The sequence below is a fragment of the Vipera ursinii genome (assembly GCF_947247035.1).
Source record: "Vipera ursinii genome assembly, chromosome: W".
Classification (NCBI taxonomy): domain Eukaryota; kingdom Metazoa; phylum Chordata; class Lepidosauria; order Squamata; family Viperidae; genus Vipera; species Vipera ursinii.
This window is the reverse complement of record NC_139522.1, coordinates 34,034,422-34,053,732: the sequence shown is the minus strand read 5'-3', so window position 1 is coordinate 34,053,732 and position 19,311 is coordinate 34,034,422. Positions and strand designations below refer to the sequence as shown.

The 19,311-nt window shown below is 43.7% G+C and overlaps 1 protein-coding gene across 1 annotated transcript in view; it reads right to left on the bottom strand.

Annotated features, from left to right (window-relative positions):
* Nucleotides 1-10,448: 10,448 nt before the first annotated feature.
* The window catches only part of LOC310648271 (GTP-binding protein Rheb-like), an 89,595-nt gene continuing 80,732 nt past the window's right edge, over nucleotides 10,449-19,311 (bottom strand). Inside the window, exons 7-8 of the mRNA XM_083376022.1 lie at nucleotides 13,936-14,017; nucleotides 10,449-10,928 (exon numbers count right to left, since the gene is read on the bottom strand). Coding sequence (XP_083232148.1) covers nucleotides 10,836-10,928; nucleotides 13,936-14,017 — 175 coding nt within the window. The 3' untranslated portion in view covers nucleotides 10,449-10,835. The remainder of the gene's footprint in view (nucleotides 10,929-13,935; nucleotides 14,018-19,311) is intronic.

Genomic DNA, 19,311 nt, shown 5'->3' with positions numbered 1-19,311 from the left:
ATACCCTGTTTTCAGCTCTGGGAAGTCGGGGAGGAGGGTGGGGATGTGGGGGGGAGGGGGAGGGATGGAGTATACTTAAAATGTGCTGTAAAACTTTTCAATTAAAAACAAAAACAAAACAACAAAAAAACAAATTCTCTTACATATACTGCAACGCCCCCTCCTCTTTTTGTATTTCTGTTTCTTTTGAACAATTTCTATCCATCCATCAGTCCATTCCAGGCATGGGTTTCATCCCACCAGGTTTCTGTAATGCCAACTATGTCATACCCACACTTGTGTACTATTGCTTCTAGTTCACCTTGTTTGTTCCCCAAGCTTTGAGCATTAGTATATAAACATTTTAGACTTTTATGTATGTCCATGGGTGTTTCCTGGATCTTCTGATTTTTGTTTGATTTTTTTTTCTCATCACTTCTTACCTCTTTGTTTGATTTGTTTTCTTGGGATTTATGACTGGTTTTGTGCTCTAGAGATTCTAAAGATTGGTCACCCTTCTCTGCAGTCATCCAAGGTTTGCAATTCCCGTAAACCCTAATGCACTTTTCTGTTGTCACGCTATCCGTGCACGCTTTGATATAAGAGAGTACGGCATCCGTGTATACATTCAGGTCTTGATGTTCGAATACACTACAGTCAGTGGTTTGAAAGTAGTCCTGCAGCTGACTGAGAGCACCCTCTGGCCAGTTTTTAACCCTTTTTGTGACTGTCTGAGTGCTGAGAGGGACATATTTCGGGCACAACAGGAGTGAGAGATGGTCGGATATACCCAGGTGGGGGAGGAGTAGGAGAGGGTAGTAATCTGTGGGCCTAATTATTTTGTTTAGATTCTCAGCCTAACCAACTAGGGGACCAACTGTTTCCTTGACTTTTTTCTTGTTATTAATATGTTGAAATAAACTTTTTTTATTGTCCTTGATTTCTGTTGCAAGCCTTTGTTCATTCTGAGCCTTTGCTTTCCTTGACATAATCTTTGCATATTCTGGCTGTCTGCTGATAATCAGCCTTAGTTGTGTGTCCCTCTTTCCATTTTTTGTACTTGTCCTTTTTGTTTTATAATTTGTCAGAGCGAGCTTTGTGCAGCCATGCTGGTTTCTTCTTGAATTTGTTTTTCTTTTTCAGTGGTATTGTGCTGGACTGAGCTTTTATGATCATATATTTCAGAGTTTCCCATGGTTCTTGAGTTGTTTTCCCCCTTAGGATTTTCATCCATGGAATATTTCCTAGGTTCTCTCTGAGTTTGTTAAAATCGGCTTTTAAAATTTAAGACACTGGTTGAATTATTTTCTATTGCTTGCGTTCGCATTATATTGAATTCCAATATGACGCAGTCACTCTGTCCCAAAGTTCCGGAGATTTCAACTCCATCACTTTTTCTCTATTAGTAAGAATTAAGTATAGCTGCCCCTCTAGATCCCTCTTCTACCTTTTGGATGAGTAAGTTGTCAGCTAGTTTGGTTAGGAATCTTTTCGATCTCCCACTTGCTGCAGTTTGTCTACCAGTTGATATCAGGGTAGTTAAAGTTTTCCAATACTGCTGTGCTGTGTTTCTTGCATACTTTTGTTAATTAGCAAAAATTTCATCTATTTGATTGGGTGGCCTGTAGTATATATCTATAGCAATGTCATTATTTTTTCCTTTTATATTGACCCATATGCATTCTAGGTGGTTTTCATCCTTGGTTTTGTGCATTTCTATAGACATGTTGTCATCTTTTATATATAATGTAACTCTTACCTCCATTGAGTGTTAGTGTATTGGCATTTGAGTCCTTTATGAGTCTTGGGTTTGTTTCTTGTATCTCCTACTTTGTAACATGGGTGTAAGGACCCGCTTCAAAACCTAATCCCAAGAAAGCAGGACTCTTGGAACAATTCCATTCCAAAAGGAATTTTTATTAGGAGAAGCAGCAGGCATAGAGGGCAGGATCTGAGGGTTTCCTGCTCAGATCAATAGGTTAAACAAGCATCAAGCAAATCCCACCCCAATAGTTCATCTGGTCAGTTCAAATGAGCCAATCCCTAGGTGTTAGGTCCACTGTGGGAATGGAGCTGATAACGGAGTCCATTCCCATGCCTGTGAAGACGTTGTTGGGTCTTCACACCTTTCTCTTCTGCAGCGAGAGATAAGCCAGATGGCCAGAGGCACATTCCTTTCTCACCCCAGGTTAACATCAAGGGGAAACAGTTCAAAGAGCAAGCAGATAGGAAAGGCAGAGAGGATACATTGTAGCTAAGCAAAAGGAGAAATGATGCATTCCCTGGAACCTCTCCCCTCCTCCCAGAATGACAGAACCCACAGAAAGAACCTGAAAGGAACAGACCACCCCCCCCAGAAATGGGTTCTGACACTGGGTTTTCCATCTTTCCCATCACTCTCTACATCGTTTTTCCCCCTTCTTTCTCTTTACCCCCTACCTCATTATATGAATGGTTATTTAGTGGTTTTTACTTGGAATTAGGTCCTAAAGGTCATAAAGATTGCCCCCCCTCAATTTTAATTTAAAGCCCTTTTGCTAAGATGAGCCAGACATTTTCCGAATATATTCTTTCCTGTATTTGTGAGGTGCAGTCCATCCCTTGCCAGTAGCCCTTCATGTAGGTAATGCAGACCATGGTCTAGGAAACCGAAATTCTCTTTTTTAAAAAAAAATTTATTAAACAAACTTTAAATAAAAAAAACAAGAACATTATTACAAAGTACTGAAAAGTGCATCAAATAGAAAAACACCAAGACATCCTAGACACCAAAAAAAACAAGAACAACAACATTAGACAGGACCGGGGAGTGTAATACTACCCCTAATTTCTTTTTCTCGTACATCCCAGGCTAAGTAACCTTTAATTACCAAATATTAGAAATCTATAATTGTATATATCTCCAAATTCTATACCTCAAATAAAAATACACAATCATCTGGTATTTCCCCCGTTGGGATTAAATATTCTATTTTGTAACCATGAATACCAGGAGTCCCAACTTTTATTGAAAAGTGATTCACTTTTCCCTTTGAGAATATATGTAATTCGATCTGACTCTGTGCATAGTAATACTTTCTCTATTACTTGATAGTCCGTTGGGATTTCCATCGTCTTCCAATATTGCGCATAAATCATACGTGCCGCTGTTGTAATATGTATTATTAGATACCAAACATTTTTTGGTACTTCTTGTGGCTTCATCCCCAAGAGGAAAATAGCTGGGTCCAATTGAAGATCATATCCTGTTATTTGAAATAACCAATTTTTTATATTGGTCCAGTAACGCCTAACCTTTGGACAAGTCCACCATTGATGGTAGAAAGTGCCCCTGGCAGAATCACATTTCCAACATTTGTCATTTGCATTGGGAAACATTTATGAAATTCGTGCGGGGGCTAAGTACCATCTATACAACATTTTGTACATATTTTCTTTAAATGCCGTTGCTAACGTTAATTTTATATTTTTCTTCCAAATTTGTTCCCACTCTTCTAATTCTATAGTGTGACCAATATTTCTCCCCCAGGCATTCATTACGTCATTTATTGTTCCCCCTTCCATCCCATGGAACAAAAGTAGATTATAGGTCTTAGATAAAAATTTAGCATCACTTCCCCATAAAATCTTGTCCAATTCTTGTGGGATTATATTGATTCCAAATTCCTGCTTATCCCTATTAAACCTTGAGCTCATTTGAGAATACGACCACCAATCCAACTCTATACCCCCAGAATGTAACTCCTCCCTGGATTTAAGATTGCCTCTCAAATCTATGAGATCTTTATACCTATAGTTTCTGCCTGGATTGTGTAACGTTGAATAAGTTACAGCTTCCAAAGGAGTAAACCAGCCAGGTATCTTTGTATAGATCCACCCTCTCACCATACGCCAAGAGTTTATCAATACATCCCTAATATAATGATTAGAGAAAACTTTATATATTCTATCCTTCCTTGGCCAGAGATAGGCATGCCATCCCTGTGTTAAGTTATATCCTTCAATAGTTAACACCCTCCTTCTAGATAACACAACCCAGTCCCTAATCCAAGCCAAGGCAGAGGCAGAGGCCCCAGTCCTCCCCTTGTTTTGTGCTCCTGCAGCGTTCTTCTTTTAATACACGGCTTTCGATTATTCCATATGAATCTACCAACCATCTGTTCTAGTTTTTTAAAAAAATTATTATCTAGTTTTGCAGGAGCAGTTTGGAATAGGTATAACCACTCTGGCAAAATATGAGTCTTAATCACTGTGATTCGTCCTAGGATTGAGAGTTGAATGTTTTTCCAGCTGTCTAATTTCTTCTCCATCTCAGTCATCAATTTTTGATAATTTAATTCCTTTATAGATGGACACCTTGGAGATAGCCAAATACCTAAATATTTAACTTTTTTAACTATTTGGATCCCCATCACCTCTTGTAATTGTACCTTGGATTCAGTTCCAATATTCTTTACCAAAAATTTAGTTTTATCTCGATTAATCTTTAAACCTGCTACTTCTCCAAAGGCACTAATTTCCTCCAATAATTTAGGGCCTGATTCCAACGGGTCTTCCAAAATAAAAACTAAGTCATCAGCAAAAGCTTGAAGCTTATATTGCTGATCATTTATTTTTAATCCTTTAATATTATTATTTTGCCTAATTATGATCAATAGTGGTTCTAAAGTCAATATAAACAGTAGAGGTGAAAGGGGGCATCCCTGTCTCGTACCTTTTTGTATATCAATTTTCCCAGTCATTTCACCATTGAATAATACTCGGGCAGATTGCCTAGTGTAAATTGTTTGTATAGCTCTTACAAAATTTGGTCCAAATCCCATTTTAATCATCTGACATATTAAAAATTCCCAACTAACCATGTCAAATGCTTTCTGAGCGTCAAGAAACATCATTGCCAACTGTTTGCTAGGGTGCATCTCATAATATTCCAACGTATTCATTACTATTCTCAAATTATCTCTTATTTGCCGATTTGGAAGAAAACCATTCTGATCTGGATGTATAAATTCTCTTAAAAAAACTTTAAGCCTGCCCGCCAGAATTGAGGAAAAAATTTTATAATCTGCATTCAATAGCGAAATGGGTCTATAATTTTTAACCAAGGTATGATCTGAATCTTCCTTTGGGATCAAAGATATATAAGCCTCTGTCCATGACTGGGGTATTTTCCCTTCACTCAAAACCTCATTAAATAAATCTTTTAAATGGCCACTAAACATTTACAACATCTCTTTATATAATTCCGCCGGGAGTCCATCCGTTCCTGGGGTTTTCCCATTCGATTGTTTCCTAATTGCCTCCTTTATTTCCCCTTCTGAGATCTCTGAATTCAAATTTTGTTTTACATTCTCAGGAACCTCCTGTAAATCCACCCTTTCTAAGTAACTTCCAATCCTTTCTTCTAAAATTGGGTCTTTCTTATACAATGCAGTAAAAAATTCCTGAATCACCTTTTTCTTTTGATCATTTGATCCCACCATATTTCCCATCCCATCCTGTAACCATTCTATTTTTCTCGCGATTGCTCGCTTCCTAAGCCTATAGGACAACCATTTTCCAGCCTTGTTGGCATGTTCAAAAAAAATTGTTTATTCCTTTGAATTTTCTCTGCTAATTCATGTTGATCCAGGAGGGAAATCTTGTGTCGCGTAATATCTTTCCTCTCCCTCGCTATTACTGAGGATGGGTCTTTCTGAAGAGCCTCCTCGGCCTCTGTCAACATTCCCATCAACTCCAATCTCTTAACCCTCTCTTTCTTCCACTTATATGCCGAATACTTAATTGCTATCCCTCGAATCACTGCTTTCGCAGTGTCCCATATAATTTGAATTGGTGTATCTTCCCTTCTGTTCTCCTCAAAAAAGTATCCCATTTCCTGGTTCAACAAGTTTTTGAATTGTTCTTCTTTTAAAAGAGCTGCTCTCATTGTCCATCTATACCTCTTCTTTTCTCCTTTCCAAACGAAAACTAACGGGCTGTGATCTGCCCAGTCATTAGTCGTAATCTCTATTTCCCTAACCATCTCTTTCAATTCATGGGATGCCCATATCATATCAATTTGGGTCCATGTATGATGCCTGGGAGAGAAATAAGTATATTGCCTCTCTTCCCTGTGAAAATCTCGCCATATATCACATATACCTAATTCCTCCCTCACTTGATCCCACACCTTAGGCAATGTTCTTTTTACCCCTTTAAGTAAACGTTGCCCCGGGGTATAATCTTTATCAACGTCTACTATTGCATTGAAGTCTCCTACGATGCATATATGCTCGTATTCTAACCCTGCTATTACTTTATATAAACCTTGAAAAAAGGCACACTGATTACAATTTGGTGCATACACATTTACCAATAAGATCTTCTTCTGAGCCAATCGAAGTTCTACCATCACTACTCTACCTTCTGTATCTGAATACACCCAGTGGGCCTCAATATTTCGCCGGACGTAAATCACTACTCCCCTTTTCTTTTGTTCTGCCAGGGACACAAAAACTTCCCCCAATTTTGGACACGCTAGTACATTCTGTTGACTTTTAGTAATATGGACTTCCTGGATACAAATTATATCATATTTTAATTTACAAAGTTTGGACCAAGTTTTTTTCCTCTTAGTAGGAGCATTAAGACCGTTAATATTGACAGAAAAAAGGCGAACCTCTTCCTGAATGTCACTGCTTCGCTGTATTCTTTATTTTTTTTGCTAACCGTGTCTCCATTTGAGGGCCCGAGCCTTCCTTATCTATACTCTTCTTTTCTTTTAATCCTCCACTTCTCCCCTTGGAATCTGCCAGGGACACAAAAACTTCCCCCAATTTTGGACACGCTAGTACATTCTGTTGACTTTTAGTAATATGGACTTCCTGGATACAAATTATATCATATTTTAATTTACAAAGTTTGGACCAAGTTTTTTTCCTCTTAGTAGGAGCATTAAGACCGTTAATATTGACAGAAAAAAGGCGAACCTCTTCCTGAATGTCACTGCTTCGCTGTATTCTTTATTTTTTTTGCTAACCGTGTCTCCATTTGAGGGCCCGAGCCTTCCTTATCTATACTCTTCTTTTCTTTTAATCCTCCACTTCTCCCCTTGGAATCTAATTGAACTTCTTCCTGGCTTTTGCCTTCTAACTCCTCCTCACTCTCCTGATTGAACTGAGATTCAAAAAATACATGGGCATCCTGTAAGTTATCAATACGATATCTCTTGTCCTGCCACATAAAAGCCAATCCTTCTGGAATCAGCCATCGGTAGCGAATGTCAAATTTCCTAAACTCACTTGTTAGGAAATCATATTTTTTCCTCTGATCTCTCACTCTTCTTGGTAGCTGCTTAAGAATAATTACTGATCTTCCTTGGATATAGTCTTCTCTCTTGCTTTCCTTAGGACCTGCTCCCGCACTGATGTTTTATTCAGTCGGACATGTATCTCTCTCGGGAGTTTGTTTCGACGTGCATAACTAGTGTAAACCCGAAATACGTCATCTATATCCCTCAACATCTCTTGTGGGTTCACCTCAAGCACTCCAGCCAAAATCTCTGTCACAATAGTTTCCAACTGCTCCTCTCGGTCCTCTTCAATGTTTTGTAAACGTAGGAAGAAGGCAGATTTATCTAATTCAAGGGCAATAATTTCATCCTCCAGGCGTTTATTAGCTATCACCAGCCGGTGTTCCATACTTTCCACTTTTACATCTGTCTTATCCATTCTCGTTTCTACCACCTGGATCCGTTCCTCTTGACTCACTACCATTGTCTGCATTTCCTGGAGCTTCGTATGTATACTCCTTATTTCTCCCTTTAAACCTTCCACCTGGTTACCCATCTCAGCCTTCATTTCCCTCTTTAACTCCTCAAATCCTATAGCTGTAGTCTCCTGATTTTTCAACATTAAGTCTTGAAGTGACTTAAACATATCCTGAACTCCCTGTATAGATAAAGCGTCTTTATTCCCTGTCACTGTCTCATCCGGAAATTTGCGAGCTGTCAGGGGTGTAGTTGACGGGGATTGTATGGGCACAGGCACTATGGTCTTCTTCTTGGCAAAAGTTGTTATGGTCGCCATTTCTATTATTCTTTGGTGCTCTTCCAAAATAGCCTACACTTACTCAATCTCCAAGACTCCTCCCCAAGCACCTCGTACTCTCAATATTATCCTAATCACCTAATTTCTTCTCTAAGTTTATTAAAGTAAGGGTTAAATATGTTGTTATTATATAAGGCATAAAAAGAAAAATATAGAGAGAATATAGTAAATAGGCCCTATCAATGGCAAAAAAGAAAGGAAATAAGTAATAATATGAATAAGCCAATATTCAAAAAAAGGGGAATGTAACCCAGTTCAGTATATTTAAATTCCTTATTCTTCAAGGGAGCGTGGCAGTCCAATTCAGTTCAGTTCAGTTCCTCTTCTCTTCTCTGCTGACAAATGTTACGATGTTAAACCTCCAAGAAAGAAGCAGAAAGAAAAAAAACCCGATGCCAGATCAAATAGAAAAGGGGGTCTCCAGGCCGTTATGCATTAACGAATTAACAAGTCACCATCCAGATCCCAGATATTTCAAAAGGAGAAAAAAAACACTTATCAAAGTTTAAAGAGTCTGTCCATCGAAGAAGAACACCAAAGAAGTAATTGGAATCCTCAAATCAGCCTGTGAGTCTCTCTAAGGCGGCTATTGTTAAAAGCCTGTATTGTTGTCTGCCGCTTTAGTCAATTAAGGCTGGATAATACTTCACGCTGCTCACCTCTCAAACGATCAACAAACGAAGGGGGGGATTTCTCATTCTCTTTTGATATTCACTCTTAACTCTGCCTGGAATGTCAGTAGCTTCCTTCCTTCTAAATTGCTGAGTCACAGCTCCAGGGCAGCCATTCTTCAGGTGCCTTCTCTCAATACCGGCACCACGGGAGGATTTCTCACTGCTAAGCAGGAATTTTGCAAGTTCCCTGCAATTGCCGAGCGTCCTCTCTTCTTCGCCTGCTGATCCCCAGCTGGCGATGGCTATGTAGAGCCGCACAGTATCGGGAAAACAAGCTGCGATCCGAAGAGATATTCCAGGACCCGCTTGTCTGCTGTGACCTCAGCCCCGGAAGTCGGAAACCGAAATTCTCTTGACACCAGGATTTAAGCCAGTGGTTCATTTCTAAAATCCTTTGCTTCCTCATTGGATCTTGGTCTTTTGTTGGAAGTATAGATGAAAACACCACTTGTGCTTCTAATTCTTTAACTTTCTTCCCTAAGTGTTCATTATCTTGTTATTGTTTTCAGATTCATTGTTGTGTCATTGGTCCCCAAGTGTAGGAGAAGGAAGGGGTAGTAATCTGTGGGTTTGATTATTTGTTTTCAGATTCATTGCTGTGTCATTGGTCCCCAAGTGTAGGAGAAGGAAGGGGTAGTAATCTGTGGGTTTGATTATTTTAGTAAGGTTCTCAGTGACATCTTTGATTTTTGCTCCAGGGAGATAACATACCTGCCTAGATTAACTATCTGGTCTGCAGACTATAGTTTCTGTTCCCCTAAGAATTGAATCTCCTATCACCAATACTCACCTTTTTTTCCCTAGTGAAATCTGGGATACTTTTCTTCCTGTCACAGGAATGTTGGGTTTTGCCTCTTTTTTAGAAACTATTGATGACTGTTCTTTTATAGGTGTCTGCATATTTTCTTCCAGCGGGAGGTTATGAAAGCGATTGTTTGGTTCCAAAGGGGCTTCACTGGAGTGGGCTAGGGTTAGGGTTAGATAGTAGGGGCTTTGCTCTTGCTTGTTGTTGTCTTCTAAAAGTGACATGTTTCCATGTCATTTTTGGAACCAGGACCAGAAGGCCTTGCTCAGTCACTCATGCATTAATCATGTTATGTTGCTGCAATGCATTCTACATGGGACTGCCCTTGAAGACCATCTGGCAACTGCAACTGGTCCAAAATGCAGAGGCATGCAGTTTTGGGTGCCCTGCAATTCACCTGAGTAACACTATTGCTGTGTCAGTGACACTGGCTCCTAATTGCTTTCCATATGCACCTCAGGGTACAGATTATCACTTTTAAAGCTCCCCATGGCACTAGACTCCCAAATGAGATCTGAGGGATCCCTATCCTTTTAACCTTCCAGAGGGCCGTGAAGACCTGTCTCTTCCCCCAAGCACTGGGCTAGCATGGGGATTGAGTTGAGAAGGTGCTTGGGGGAAAGTGTACTTTTGTTTTTAGCTATTTTTTAATGGATTGTTGTGAGCTCTCCAGAGTCATTGTATGAAAGAGGTGGATATATAAGTCCTGTCAATCAATCAATCAATCAAAATCTTCCAGATTCTTTCAGTTACCTCTGACAGTTTTCTCTTTGAAGTACACCATCACTGAATTCAGAAATGCCATGCTGAATTGTATTATCCTGGGAAACTGAAGCAAATATTGTTAACGTGGAAAGAATTGCAATCCTAAAAGAATTTCAGTTCAACAGGGGGCACATCAAGGTTTGCAGTATTTTATTTACAAGTATACATTGAACACAAAGAAACACTGATAATTAAGCCTAGCCCTAGTTAATACTGTAGTAGTGTAGCAATATGCTTCATGTTGATTATTCTAATCCAATTATATTGAAAAATTAATGTCAATAAAATTCTTGGTCATAATATTAAGAAATACAATATATAAATTGAAAATATGATTGCTTAAAATTTGAAAATGGAAGTAAAGCCTTTCTGAGTCAGACTTTAACATAATCAGAAAAGTATCCAATTGAGTATATATTGTTCAAGTTAACAGAAGAACAAGTGTGGTTTCACTGTTCAAACAGGCAGTTTGCTTCTTTAGAAAGAACAACATATTCCCACTTTTCAACCTCCACTGTGCAATCACATCACTGAGCAGGACGATTTCCCTTGTGAAGATGCCCCATCATTTTTTTCTGTTTCCAAAATTATCCTCCTGAAAACATCCACAGCAGTCTAAAAGAAGGAAAAAGAGGGAGATCCACTAAGAATCCCATGGCCATCATACAGAGTTCCTTCTTTTATGTTAGAAAAATGATCACGATGACCAGGTCTTGCTCAGTATCAGATGTATATAAGGCTAAGCCTGCTTTGCTAGCCCACCGGATGATTCCATCCTATGCACAAAAATGAGCGTTTGTAATGCAAGATCTAAGGAAAACAACTTCACCAGTGCCTAAGAAAAAGATGGCTGCTTTTTTGCTACGTGGGTCAGCCTGTTCTGGAACTCTGGAGAACTTTGAAATGTAAGTGAGTGATCTGTAACAGGGTGGGGAGAAGCAAGTGGAATCCGGTGGACTAGCAAAGCAGACCCAGTGCCTGTGGAGACCTGGTGGGGCAGGATGGGGCAGGAAGTAACTATGGGGACCCCAAGGGGTTTTAAGCGGAGCATGAGGTATTTCAGTGGGTGGATGGAAGTCTTGGGTGGTTGAAAGCAGATGGCCTGTTCCAGCACTAGACCCCCTCCCCCATGGTCTTCCCCACCCTGAGATACCTCATGTGCACTTAACAACCTGCACATTTGATTAATGAATGCATTGGGGAAAGCAGGGAGGGGGCTCATTCATTTAACATGATCCAATTAACGAATACTCGAGTTACAAATGTAATTGGTAGGCTCTATTACATTTGTAACTCGAGGATTACCTGTGGTGATTCTTACCCAACCTCCTCTTTTACTTTTTTAAAAACAGTTTTAACCAACTGAAGTCATGTGACTATATTCAGTTTCTGATGTCTGCAACAGTTTTACAATAGTCTTGGTGGCTGAAATGGGTAGCATGTAGTGATTTGTGAAAGTCAAAGACATGTCAATTTTGAATTTTCCCACATGAAAAAGAGTCATTAGCAGGTTGCAGAAAGACTGACTTTGAGAATTCCTTTCCTATCTTCATTTAACTACCAGTTCCAGCTACAGAAATAATGGAAGAAGGTGAACATGGAAGTCAATTTAAAAAGAAAAGGGGGGGGGAGAGAGACCCCAAATGTCAGGACAAAATTCTTATTTAAGCCTGTTTAGAAAATGTTTTCCTTTCTCAAGGGCACTGTAAAAACAAAATTAATACAGCAGAAAGGACTAAAATGACTTACAACATAGATATAACAAAATTTCTAAAATGGGTGATTCTCTCTCTATATTCCAGCTAAATGTCTATTGTGGAATAGCATCAAATTATGAATGCAACCAAACAAGTGTGTTTATGACAAGACAGAAATGCTGCTGCAATAAACAGAAAAACAGAACTACGTGGAAAATAAATATTCTTAAAACCCACGGCATATATTTGCTTCTAATATAAATAAAAATAGAAGTAAAATGACTACCATGAAAACAAAATAAAGCACAAATTGTTTTACCTTTTGCAATGTCCATAAACTACTTGACTAGATTGCTGTACAAAACTGAATGAAATTGAAAGCGACTCTGTATTGCTGTCCAGAGTTGTTGAGAGTTGAGAGACATACAAGTTTTAATAATTACAATATTTATAGGCCCTTGAGCAGACATGTCAAACACAAGGCCCGGGGGGCGGATCCGGTTTGCGAAGTGATTTCATGTGGTCCATGAAGCCATGCTGGAAACAGTGAGGGTACGGCCCCCGCTGCCTTGGCCCCAGCCCAGGCCGGCCAGGAGCCAATGTACAATTTCGTGGTGGTCATCTATGCTGAAATGCATTCAGTCTTAGCTCCACAAGGCCGTCTGGAAACAGCGAGGGACCGGCCTGTGCCGCGTTGGCATTGTACCCTGGGCACCCGCTAGGGAGGTATCACCCTTTGTGAGGAATGAAGAAATGCACCATTGCCTGGAAGTGGCCAGCACATGGCCCTGCCTACTTTGGGCAGGCTAGGGGATGGGCAGCATTGCACTTCTCTTCAGATTCGTGCCACCCGGCTCAGCCTCTCGGCACTGTGAGGAGAGTGCCCCACTACCTGCCAAAACCGGGCAGGCTGGGGGCTGGGCAGCATTGCGCAGGTAACATCGACTCTCACGCTGCTCATGGCATCCCCTCCCCCAGAGCCCACCAAGCCGGATATGTGAAGTAGGCGAGGGCCATGTGCTGGCCATTTCCAGGCAATGGTGCATTTCTTCATTCCTCACGAAGGATGACACTTCCCCAGCTGTGTTTCTTGCCTGTTTTTCTCCCTCCCTCACCTCAAATATTTTCCCACCACTCTGTTCAAAAGAAGGAAGGAAGGAAGGAAGGAAGGAAGGAAGGAAGGAAGGAAGGAAGGAAGGAAGGAAGGAAGGAAGGAGGGGGAGGGTCTGAGGGAAGTCCTGCCTTAGTCCTGCCCTGCTGCCCTTTCACCATCCCCTTGCCCCCTCCTCCTGGCCTAAACTGGGGGGTCTCCGATCCTATTGCTAAGGAAGCTTTGGATACAAAGCCAGGTCTCCTCACATGGAGAGGGAGTGGGCCTCCCTCTTGACTTTGCCCTCGTACCCATCATGAGCAACCTGGCTGAGGAGAGCAAGCACAGCAGCTGCAGCCTTGAGGAGGAGGTAAGTGCAGCTGGGTGCCCCCTTGGGGAAGTGGGGCTGGGCTTAGCGCCGCGGGTGCTTGAGGGCTGGGCTGGGCATTTGACCTCCGCTCCACCATCCAGCCCCCCCCTGCATGGCCTGAGAGGAACAGTGAGGCTCCTCCAGTGGACCATGCTTTGGCACTTGCCCCAGTCCCATCTCCTTCTGCCAGAGACCCTGAGATCTGTCACACTCCTGCCCAGGCCCCCATAGGCACCCTTGACGCGAACAATGTAGAGCTGGCCATGCCCACCCAGTAGGCCATATGCACTCCAGCCACGCCCACCCAGTAGGCCGTGCCCACCCTGGCCACACCCACCCAGCCCAAGGGCAACCGGAATGCTGATGCGGCCCTCATTGAAATTGAGTTTCACACACCTGCCCTTGAGGTTCTTCCCTCTCTCTTTTGCTCAATTTCAAAAATGGGATTTAAAATATATTTGTTACCTGGTTTTCTTTAGCAGAAGATTCCAAGAAAGCTGCATTCCATGATTCTGCTAAAGCTTTCCCTTCTTCATAGCTGATCACCCTGGAGCAGAGATGTGATAAAAAAGCAATTTGGTGCAAGGGACTCATAATAAGGAAAAGACCCACCCACTCACCTGAAATACAATGGTAGCATGACCCTGAAGTCCTGGTGTGTGATTTTTGTAGCCTTGAATTACCACACTGTATAGGAAAAGGTCTGTAGTCTTTTTCAATAGAAGGTTATGCAACCTGCCTATTGTTGGGAAGGGATGGGACTCTATTGATATGCATATGCAAGGAAAGGGATATTCATATAGTAGAGTAATATTAAAACTTCACAAATGATCACAACTGTTTGGCAGCAACAACTTAAGTACCATCTCCAATAGCACATTACAACAGCTTCAGAAGCAATCTGCTATGTGTTATTTTGGGAACAGCCAATTGGGCCTATTAGGGAAATGCCATGTCCTTTGTAGAGTGCTATGCTAGCCATCTAAGAGAGGATCTTTATTTGGAGGTGCTTTCTTCTAAAACATTCAAAAAAGTGAAGCAACAACAAAAGAATTAGTCTGCTATCATAATTAGCTCAATTGTTAAATATTCTATTTTATTTATTAAATAAATTTATATAGCTGCCCAACTCACACATAGGTGACTCCGGGCAGATTACAACATGTTAAAAAAACATTCAACACCCCACCCCGGCATCAGCAACACAATCAAATTAGCCACTTGATTGGCTGAGTGTTGACAAAACCAGGTTTTAGGCCCTTTTGGGAAAGCAACAGGGTGCCAACCATAACTTTGGGGAAAATATGTTCCATAAAGAATAGGCCACCACCAAGAAGGCCCTTTTTCATGGTCCTGCCAGATATACATCCCTAACCAATGGGACCCATAACATGCCCTGCCTTCCCATCCTGGTGGGCCAGGTAGAGGTACTAAGGGAGAGGTGGTCTTTCAAATAGCCTAGCCCCAAGCCACACACAAGCAAATATAAATATGCTTTAACTGTAAGCAACTTTTCCAGCTAGCACAATTTTCCAAGGTGTGGTGACCTCCAGAGTTGTTGGACAATTCCTCTTATGGAACCCAACAAGCTACAGTTGCAACAAAAAGTATGTGAACCGTTTGGGATTACGTGGAGTTTTGCATGAATTGGCCATAAAATACGCTCTAAACATCATGTAAGTCACAACAATAGAAAAACACAGTCTGCTTAAAATAATACTACACAAACATTAGCTGTTGTCATGTTTTAATTGAACATAAGATGGAAACATTCACAGTGCAGGGTGGAAAAAGTATGTGAACCCCTAGCCTAATCTTTATCTTTATCAGACTTATATACCGCCCTTCTCCCGTAGGACTCAGGGCGGTTCACAAGGTTTTTAAAATAACAATACAACAATTACAAAAATTAAGAACAGTTAAAATGATTACATTTAGACCTTGAATAAATATAAAAGCACAATTAAAATCCAATTAAAACCCCAATTAATACTCTCAGTCCAGGCCAGAAAGCTCAAAGAGCCAAGTCTTCAGGTCCCGGCGGAATGAGCGAAGGTCAGGGGCAGTCCTAAGCTCTACGGGCAGCTGGTTCCAAAGGGCAGGCGCACTGGCGGATAATCCCCCTGGGTATTATCCGCCAGAAATCTTTTACCGGCGGTACCCTGAGAAGACCCTCCCTGTGGGAGCGCACAGGACGAAGGGAGCTTGATGCCGGAAGCAGGTGTTCCCTCAGATATCCCGGACCCAAGCCATTTAGGGCTTTATAGGTCATCACCAGCACCTTGAATCTCACCCGGAGGGCAACCGGAAGCCAATGCAGCTCGCGGAGCAGAGGTATTACATGGGAGTATCGGGAAACCCCCATCACAACCCGCGCGGCTGCATTCTGCACCAGCTGAAGCCTCCGAATGGTCCTCAAGGGCAGCCCCATGTAGAGAGCGTTGCAGTAGTCCAATTGGGAGGGCATGAGTGACTATGCGCAGGGCATCTCGGTCCAGGTAGGGCCGCAACTGGCGCACCAGGCAAACCTGGGCAAAGGCCCCCCTGGTCACAGCTCCTATATGGTCTTCAAAACTGAGCCGCAAATCCAGGAGGACACCCAAGTTGCGAGCCCTATCAACGGGGGGTAACACCTCACCCCCCATCATTAAAGGTGGAATGAACTGGTTAGTCCGAGATGCCGGTATGCACAGCCACTCAGTCTTGGCAGGATTGAGACGAAGCCTGTTTCTCCCCATCCAGACCCGGACCGCCTCCAGGCAACGGGACATCATGGCGAGGGCATCACTGGGTTGGTTCGGGGTGGAGAAAAAAAGTTGATGATGATACCCCACCCCGAAACCACGAATGATCTCACCCAGTGGCTTCATATAGATGTTGAACAGGAGGGGAGAGAGAACCGACCCCTGAGGAACTCCACAAACGAGAGGCCTCGGGGCGGACCTCTGCCCTCCCGTCAACACCGAGTGCGAGTGGCCCAGGAGATAGGAGGAGAACCACTGCAAAACAGTGCCTCCCACTCCCAACCCCCTGAGACGCCGCAGTAGGATAACATGGTCGATGGTATCAAAAGCCGCTGAGAGATCTAACCGAACTAGGACAGAGGAACAACCCGTCCCGAGCCCGCCAGAGATCATTCACCAGTGCAACCAATGCCGTCTTCGTGCTGTACCCGGGCCTGAAACCCGATTGGTACGGGTCCAGATAATCAGTTTCCTCCAGGAACAGAGGAAGCTGATGCGCCACCACACTCTCAACAACCTTCGCCAAAAAGCAAAAGTTGGAGACCGGACGATAGTTGTTTAAAATCGCTGGGTCCAGGGCAGGCTTCTTGAGAAGGGGCCTCACCACCGCCTCCTTCAAAGCGGCGGGGAAGACACCCTAACTCAAAGAGACAGATATTACTGCCTGGAACCAGCTCCGTGTCTCCTCCCGAGCCGCATAAATCAGCCAGGAGGGACACGGGTCCAATAAACAGGTGGTGGAACTCAGCCTCCCCATAATCCTGTCCACATCATCAGGGGAAACAGGATCAAACTCAGTCGAGATAACATGCTCAAGACTGTCCGATTCCTCCACATCAGACTCTGCCCAGTTAGAGTCCAAACCGGCCCGGATCTGAGTGATTTTTGTCCGTCAGATGATGACTAAACTCCTCGGCCCGCTCCTGCAAGGGCTCCTCCCTCACCTCCTGATTAAGGAGGGAGCGAGTCACCCTAAAAAGGGTGGCCGGGCGATTATCTGTGGACACGATGAGGCCAGCGAGGTAATTAGCCTTCGCCGTCCTCATCGCCGCAAGATAAGACCTTATAAAGGTTCTTCACTGCAATCGGTCAGATTCAGAACAGCTGGACCTCCAACCGCTCTCTAGACCCCGTCTCCGACGCTTCATCTCCCGGAGCTCCACAGAAAACCATGGAGCCCAACGGGATCTGCGCCGGGTCAGGGGTCGCAAGGGTACAACACGGTTGAGTGCCTCAGTGGCCGCCCTTTCCCAGGCACCCACCAAGGCATCAACTGGGCTGTGAGTGAAAACGATGGGTATAGACCCAAGTGCCATCTGGAACCGTTCAGGGTCCATTAGGCGCCTGGGGCGGAACCACCTGGTCAGTTCTGCAGCCCAGCGGCGGGGGGTGGCATAACGGAAGACCAGCCGCAGGAGATGATGATCGGACCATGACAGGGGAACAATGACTGGCGAACCCCCTCCCAGATCATCCAACCACTGTCCAGACAGGAACACCAGGTCGAGAGTGTGACCCCCCCACATGAGTCAGGCCTTGAATTACCTGGGTCAGGTCCATGGCCATCATGGAAGCCATGAACTCCCAGGCTAACTCCGACGACCCTCCCAGGGAAGGCAGGTTGAAGTCACCCAGAACTATAAGCCTGGGGAACTCCACCGCCAACCCTGAGAGGGTGTCGAGAAGCTCGGGCAGGGCTGTTGCCGCACAGCTGGGCGCCAGGTATGTGAGCAACAAGCCCATCTGAGCCCGGGGGCCGCATCTCAGGAGAAGGGACTCACTCCCACCAATCTGGACAATGGTGGTCTCCCGCAGACATAAAGTCTCCCGAATAACCACCGCCACCCCTCCACCCCTACCCTGAGCCCGTGGCCGGTGTAGCACACGGAAACCTGGGGGGCATAACTCGGTCAGAGGGACCCCTCCCTCCGAGCCCAACCAAGTTTCCATAATGCATGCCAGATCCGCGCATTCCTCCTCGATCAAGTCACGAATGAGGGGAGCCTTATTAACAACGGATCTGGCATTAAGATAAACCAGCCTAAGCTCAGGGACCTGATCACCCTCATCCCCGGGCAAAAGGGTGCTAACCAGAGGGTCGGAGCGCGAAGACAGCAGGTGCGCGATCCCAGACGTTGATGCGGCCCTCCGTGCAACCACCTGCCGCCATTCCCTATCGTTGTGGAGATTTGAAACCCCACCCCTGCACACACAGAACCAGCAGCCTCCACCCCCAAACCCATCCCGCCGGGACCCCTATCAGGCCCAGACTGAGTACCGGTTAAAAATTCCCTCCCCACCCTACTATCCCTCCCCCTCCCTAACCCTTTAAAATACCCAGCTAAAAATGTATCAGGGGCCTCTTAATGCGTCTCCACCAGAGGCCTCTAGTTAAGCCCAGCCACCTCTCGGGGTCCCAACAATTGGGCCCGTCATCAAGGGAGATGATAGAAAGGGAGGCTGGTCGTATCCAGGAGGGAGAGACCCCCCCTGAGGGTGTACAAGTCTGATCTAGAGTATTGCAATCGAGCCATGGAATAATAATGTCCGTATAAGCCATTGTCCATGAATGGAGGGTCAGATGTTATTAAGATGTTAAAATGTTAAATCCGGAACATGTCTTCATGCACCAATCCGCCAATCCGGCTCTGCTCTCACCTGAGCCGGTCCAGACAAAGAGCCCATAACTGTCCTCTCACAAGAGCTAATTGGAGCCAGGAGTGAGCCAACCTTGACTCCAATCAGTGTGATGATATTGGATGTGTTGCTGACAGCTGTCCTGCCCTTTAAAAACACACACCTGTTTTGGGTTTACTGGTCTCAAGAAGCACTGTCTGATGTGAACCATGCCTCGCAAAAAAGAGCTCTCAGAAGACCTACGATCAAGAATTGTTGACTTGCATGAAGCTGGAAAGGGTTACAAAAGTATCTCCAAAAGCCTTGATGTTCATGTGTCCACGGTAAGACAGACTGTCTACAAATGGAGAAAGTTTAGCACTGTTGCTACTCTCCCTAGGCATGTTCGTCCTGTAAAAATGACTGCAAGAGCACAGCGCATAATGCTTAATGAGGTAAAGAAGAATCCTAGAGTGTCAGC